Genomic DNA, 7,025 nt, shown 5'->3' with positions numbered 1-7,025 from the left:
ATCATGTTGGACTGCACTGTGTTTTTTTTTTTCTTCTTAATTCAGAGTGAACTTTGAGACAGAGAAGGAAAACAATTCCACTTTTTTAAAATTACATGAAAGATTTACGTCAAGTGTAAAGTTTAGAAAAACAGATAAAAAAAAACTTTATACTGTGACATTTTTTGTCAGATGTGGATGATTTAAAAGTCAGAGAGTATTTCCAAATTTGTGATCACAATACACACACACACACACACACACACACACACACACACACACACACACACCTCACTTACATCACTGTAAAATCACTGAAGGCTCAGTTTGCAGGACTTTGATATCTTTGGTCTTTGCGTCAGCAGCTTTTACAACACAGAAAAATGGGTAGAGTTTCTCAGTGAAAGTGTCTCTGTGAGTGTAGATGTGAGTTTTGTCCTCAGAGTCGTAGAAGGAAACCTCCCCCCTGTCATAGTCCAGCTGGACTCTGATCCTCTGGAGACTCTTATTCACTGTGACAGTCTCACCAGGCCCATTAATGTATTTTCCACTGTGATACAGTAAACACCACATTCCATATTCTGGTGAGGACAATCTCTCCCCCTTCCTGTCCACTGACTCTTTAGCCAAACCCACATTCCAGTGAGGAAGGTCTCCCACCTCCACCTCCCAGCTGTGTTTCCCTGAGCTGAAGCCCTCAGAGCCCAGGACATTGGCATACTTCGTGTTTCTCTCTGGGTTGTCAGGGAGTTTCTGCTTTGTGTCTCCCTGTCTCACACTGGTCAGGTCATCAGACAGAGAGAGTGATCCGGCTGAAGTGTTTGGGTCCAGGATGACGGGACTGAACTTGACCTTGTCCTTCATCTTCTCCCAGACTCTGAAGGACAGGTTGCCCAGGTGTTTGGCCACATCTATCAGCGCTCCTGAGACCAGTTGTGGATCCGGCTGTGAGCACTGGGCTCTGGTGCTGCTCTGACTGCTTTTATAACTGCTGAGGAACGGCACATTGTGTTTCTGCAGCTCTTTTTCAACAGCAGAGATGCTGTCTGACAGAGAGGAGATCTTCTCCTCAATCATCTTCATCTCTCTGGTGACAGTCTTCCCCCTCTGCTCCTCTTCCTCCCTCAGAGCTGCCAGTCTGGCCTCCTCTTCCTCTTTCAGGAACTGGTGAAGCTTGTTGAACTCTGCTCTGATCTGCCTCTCTGTGGCCACCAGCTGCTTCTTGGAGTGTTGAACCACGTCTTTGTATGTTTCCTCAGCATCTTCATACTTTTTCTTCTTGTCCTGTAGAGACTTCAAGTCAGATTTCAGCTGCTCCTTCAGCTCACTGACTGCTTCTTCCACAGGAACCACCTTGTGACCGTGGTGGTGAGGAAACTCACAGACAGCACACACAGCTCTCTGTTCATTCCTACAGAACCATTTTGGTTCTTCTTTATGTTCTCTACACACCACGTCCACTTCCTCCTCTACTTTTTCTGTCTCAGATGATGCAGCTTTCTGTCTCCCAGCAAAGGAGTCAGCCAGTTCCTTCAGAGTAAAGTTCACAATTGGTACATCCTTTGAGGATTTTCTTTTACAAATGGGACAGTTTTTGTTTTTGCTTTGTTCCCAGAATTGTTTCAGGCAGCTGGAACAGAAGCTGTGGTGGCAGCTGAGAGACACAGGATCTCTGAATGTCTCTGCACACACATGGCAACTCAGGAAACTTTCAACAAGAGCAATTTTCTCAGCCATTTTCTTTGATATCCAAATGATCTTTCAGTAACAAGACTCACCAAATCACCTCCACTCCAACTTTCTGAATATAATCCTCCAAAAGCGTATTTCAGTAAAGATTTCACACCCTGTAATGGCGTCTCCACTCTGTTCAACAACGTCAAAATCTACTTTCAATTTCACTTACCTCTGTCATGGGTTAATCATTTCTGTTGGAAAATGTTGCATTTATTTATTTATTTTTACCAGAAGATGGTGCTGTTTCTTTTGTATGTAACAAATTTCAACATTTTATTCTTTCCTCTATCAGTTTACCTTCATGTTAAATAACAATTTCACAAGTAAAAGAACTTTCTGTGAACATTAAAACAGAAAAAAGAAAAAATCACTGACATTTGTCTGTTTTATTACAATTCAAACAATTGCTGCATCACAAAATCACAAAAATAATGGAAATACTTGAAATCATGTGTCAACTGTTTTTTTTTTTTTTTTTTTTTTAGTGTGTTTGAATGTCATTGGTGCTTTAAAAACAACAAAAAACAAACAAAGAAGCAGGAGTAGCAATACATAAATAAGTAAATAACTAACCCTCTTTATGATTTTTCTTGCTTTTTATTCTTTTTCATGTGTTTTGTTTCTGATGTTTTTCCTCTCCTGCTCTTTGATTTGTGTTACCATCAAGTGTTATCAGCTTTCAATGATAGAACACCATGTTCTGGTGCCAGGGCTGTCAGGAATGGACAGATGGACTTTGCAGAGCTGAAAACTGATTTTGGGGGGTTTGACTTGCAGTCGGCTCCACAGTCCTTTGCTCGTCCGCCATTGGCTGCCTTCAGAGTTGTCTCGCCCCTATTGGTCAGACCAAGACAACACTATTTATTTATTTATTTTACTGTATTTATTTTACTGTATTTTTTACTTTATTTTATTGCCTGTTCAAAGGGACATGGCTCTGTGCAAAAGATGAGCATTTTCAATGGGATAGTACACCCAATTTGCATCCTGCACGTGTTTTACTGTAACAACCGACCAACAAGGTGTGTTTTGTTTTTCTTTTCTGCTGCTTTTCTGTGGCAACTTGATAGTAAAGTTGCTTTTGTCATGAGCATTTTTAGTGTGTTTTGGCCATGATTTTCAAACAGCTTTGGCTGAGGGGAAAATGTGTCTCTTAAAGCTCATATCAGACAGGTTTGTGTTTTGTGTGAACTATCCCTCCCATCAGAGGCTCTGTCACTGTATTCCCAGTGACAGAGCTTTGGAAACCAAGGCTTTTCAAGGTGAACCACTGAGCTGTTGTATTGTGCTCGTGTGTCATCCAGTGACCATGTTCATGCCTAGTTGACCCTGTTCTGATACTAAAGAGGTCAAAGGTCATCTGAAGGCATTCATGCGTGATCGTGTTAACCAAACATGACCCCCCCCCCCCCCCCCCCCCCCCCCCCCCCCCCCCCCCCCCCCCCCCCCCCCCCCCCCCTTGTTCTTCTGTTCTTCTTAGTGTGTTTACTAGCCTTGAAAATCAGTATAATAAGATTCACAGATTTAAAATGAGGGAGTACACAGTATTACACAACTGCAACTAATTAGTATCGTAGCTGGCACTTTCTTTGCATGACAGTGCTTTTTCTACAACTAGACAGGACTGCAGCACACCTCTGATTTTTACTATTCACACATAATAATGCAGAAAAATTCCCATGTAAAAAAATATAATGTATACCGACTTGATGACTATTATTTAACATATATACAGGTTGATGTAATGTTTGCCCACTGCAATTTTTTGAAGCCATGTGGTCTGTTGTATTTATTATCATGGAGGGTATTTATTATTGATGTTAATTTATTTACCAAATAAATTTATCCCTATAGTTCATCTCCAGTGTAACCTGCTATATTTGTGAATGTAGGCATTCACATTTTTGTACATTTTTGAGAATGCAGTTTCGAGCCCTGAGCATTTATTTTAGAGTAACCTACTCATTTAATGTAAGCAGTTAGGATAGGGTTGGGTCTAGAGCACCGAAACGTCACAAATAAATATGAAAATGTGTCATTGCAAGTTAAACAGTGTGTCTTTCTTTAACTTTAGATCATCGATATGCACCTGTTTCATGAAATAACCAAGGTGTGCAAAGTCCTCCTCTGAGTCACTCCTCTCCTCTCTCCTCTCTCCTCTCCTCTCCTCCTCCTCACACACACACACACACACACACCATTAGCACACACACACTAGCACACATTGACAGGTGCACTTGCCTCTAAAAGATTGTTACCAAACAAGTTGAATGCTATTTGTTCACAAGCTAAAAAGAAAAAAAATGTCATCAGACACATTCCTGTATGTTCTTGCAATCTGGCAGCATAAACCTTGAGTGTCTGTATATTTTGTCATGCACAATGTTTTGCTCATGTTTTCTTATACCATCACCTTGCTGTGGAGTACCATATTTGGTTTTTAATTCATCTCTCTCATATACTATGAATCTCTCTTTTATTGTAGCCTATACATGCATACATACATAAAAATACGCCAATAATTCATTCAAATGTTAAAACATCTCCACTTGCTGTGCATATGCATATATAGGACTGTATTAAAATAAATGACAGTGAGCAGAAAAATATATAGATTAAATCCTAAGTATCACCCTCTTAACTTCATGACCCACCTTCTCTGCACTTGTTTGTTTTTCTAAATACAGTAATGTAATTTTTCACATGTGGATTCAAGTAAATGCACTGTTTTCTTTCTCTATAAGGTGATGTTTGTTGGCCTTCTGTAAGTGTCTTCCATTTTTCCTGGATTCAATTCTACTTTTGAAGGACAGAGATAAAAAACACAATGCAATCGGTGGATTGCCATGAAATTTGATGACGACATTCATGTTGGCTAGAGGATGAAACCTGACAATTTGAGTGATTCCATGACCTTGCCTCTAGCACCACCAACAGGCCCAGAAGGACATCTCAATTAGAAGTAATTGCTTGTTTAGCGTAATACGATGTTTGACATAAGCCCAACAATAATTGGAAGCCCAAGTATAATTTATTCAGTTTTAAGATAGACCACATAGGCCTCATTATAAAAGATACAGCAATAGTATGTCACAGCCTTGGTCTCAGGTGCACAAAAACACAAACTTACAAACACACACACACACACACACACACACACACACACTGCCCTGAGGGAGGTACTGTTACATTCCTGCTACGCGTAGCTGTAAAACTTTGTTACCAAACAAGTCAGACATCATAGCTTTGCCATTATAAATACTGACAGTCTCATGTGAGGGTAGGGGTGAACGAAATCTTGGGGAGGATCACAGCGAGAGGGAAACCCCATCTTTGCAGGCCAGGAGTGCAATCGGTGCCGTTATTAGCTCAAATCCAGTGCAGTCAGTAGTTCTGCTAAGGTCATGACTTAATGTTGTATCTTTGAAAAACTGAGGTCCTGTGTTACAGATCTGATGTCTCTGCCTGCTTTTATATGAATCAAGGCAGGTTTACCATCATCAAGGTCCTAAACACCTGACACAGAGCACATCAGATGTTTTTGGCCTGGCTCTCGTCCCACTGTCTCCATATGCTCTCCATCACAGATTCAGGGAAGCAAAATATTCCTACATGTCCGGACTGTGATATCAACAGTCTTAGCACCCTCAGCCTTTCCAACAAAGAAATACGGGTAGACTTTTTTAGTGAATCTTTCTCTGTAAGTGTAGATGAGAGTCATGTCCTCAGGGTCGTAGAAGGACAACTGCCCTCTGTCATAGTCCAGCTGGACTCTGATCCTCTGGGGAATCGTCATCAGGTTTATGGTCTCACCGAACCCATTAGTGTATTTTCCACTTCCGTGCCATAAACACCATATTCCATTTTCTGGTGTAGCACTTCGCCTTCCCTTCCTATTAGCTGTCTCTTTAGCCAAACCCACAGTCCAGTGAGGATGGTCTCCCACCTCCACCTCCCACATGCGTTTCCCTGAGCTGAAGCCCTCAGAGCCCAGGATTGTGGTATAATTGGTGTTTCTCTCTGGGTTGTCTGGGAGCTGTTGTGTTGCATCTCCATGTCTCACACTGGTCAGGTCATCAGACAGAAAAAGCCATCGGTTAGCAGTGTTAGGGTCCAGGATGACAGGACTGAACTTGACCTTGACCCTCATCTTCTCCCAGACTCGGAAGGACAGGTTGCCCAGGTGTTTGGCCACATCTATCAGAGCTCCTGAGACCAGTTGTGGATCCGGCTGTGAGCACTGGGCTCTGGCACTGCTCTGACTGCTTTTATAACTGCTGAGGAACGGCACATTGTGTTTCTGCAGGTCTTTTTCAACAGCAGAGATGCTGTCTGACAGAGAGGAGATCTTCTCCTCAATCATCTTCATCTCTCTGGTGACAGTCTTCCTCTTGTGCTCCTCTTCCTCCCTCAGAGCTGCCAGTCTGGCCTCCTCTTCCTCTTTCAGGAACTGGTGAAGCTTGTTGAACTCTGCTCTGATCTGCCTCTCTGTGTCCACCAGCTGCTTCTTGGAGTGTTCAACCACATCCTTGTATGTTTTCTCAGCATCTTCATACTTTTTCCTCTTGTCCTGTAGAGATTTCAAGTCAGATTTCAGCTTCTCCTTCAGCTCACTGACTGCTTCTTCTATAGGAACCACTTTGTGACCGTGGTGGCAGACATGGCACACAACTATTTTTTCATCTTTACAGAACCATTTAGGTTCTTCTTTATGTTCTCTACACACCACCTCCACCTCCTCCTCTCCTTTTTCTGTCTCAGATGATGCAGCTTTCTGTCTCCCAGCAAAGGAGTCAGCCAGTTCCTTCAGTGTGAAGTTCTCATGAAGATAATCCTTTGAAGCTTTTCTTTTACAAATGGGACAGTTTTTGTTTTTGGTTTGTTCCCAGAATTGTTTCAGGCAGCTGGAACAGAAGCTGTGGTTGCAGCTCAGAGACACAGGATCTCTGAAAGTCTCTGCACACACATGGCAATATAAGTTACTTTCTGTAACAGCAATTTTCTCAGCCATTTCCTTTGGCATCCGAATTATTTTCAAAAGCAAGACTCACCAAACACATCCACTTCAGCTTACTGCTTACAATCCTGCAGCTATGTGTTTTTTTTTCTGTAAACGGCTCACACCCTGTGATGGAATCTCCACTCTGATCGTGCTGATGATCTCTGATCCATTTTGAATTTCATTTGGCTCTGTCTCCTACTTCAACTCGGTGAAAAATGACCTGTGTCATTGTGTCAATGTGTGGGGCGGGGCTACATGTCTCAAAGTGCTGTCATTGGCTGACTGGCCAAGGTGGAACATGTGACTT

The 7,025-nt window shown here is 42.2% G+C and overlaps 2 protein-coding genes across 2 annotated transcripts; both read right to left on the bottom strand.

The window, feature by feature from the left end:
• Positions 1 to 234: 234 nt before the first annotated feature.
• Positions 235 to 1,836, bottom strand: LOC115365501 (nuclear factor 7, brain-like). Its single transcript, XM_030060540.1, has one exon. It carries the CDS (start codon positions 1,714 to 1,716, stop codon positions 280 to 282), a length of 1,437 nt encoding a protein of 478 aa, XP_029916400.1. The 5' UTR covers positions 1,717 to 1,836; the 3' UTR covers positions 235 to 279.
• A 3,040-nt stretch (positions 1,837 to 4,876) lies between these two features.
• On the bottom strand, positions 4,877 to 6,727 carry LOC115365608 (nuclear factor 7, ovary-like). Its single transcript, XM_030060693.1, has one exon. It carries the CDS (start codon positions 6,725 to 6,727, stop codon positions 5,306 to 5,308), a length of 1,422 nt encoding a protein of 473 aa, XP_029916553.1. The 3' UTR covers positions 4,877 to 5,305.
• Positions 6,728 to 7,025: the final 298 nt, after the last annotated feature.

This window comes from Myripristis murdjan, chromosome 9 (assembly GCF_902150065.1).
Source record: "Myripristis murdjan chromosome 9, fMyrMur1.1, whole genome shotgun sequence".
Lineage (NCBI taxonomy): Eukaryota > Metazoa > Chordata > Actinopteri > Holocentriformes > Holocentridae > Myripristis > Myripristis murdjan.
This window is presented reverse-complemented; position numbering and strand designations above follow the sequence as displayed.

Bases quoted from the DNA above. Each gene is read 5' to 3' on its own strand.
- LOC115365501 (XM_030060540.1), bottom strand. From the start codon at position 1,716: ATGGCTGAGAAAATTGCTCTTGTTGAAAGTTTCCTGAGTTGCCATGTG.
- LOC115365608 (XM_030060693.1), bottom strand. From the start codon at position 6,727: ATGGCTGAGAAAATTGCTGTTACAGAAAGTAACTTATATTGCCATGTG.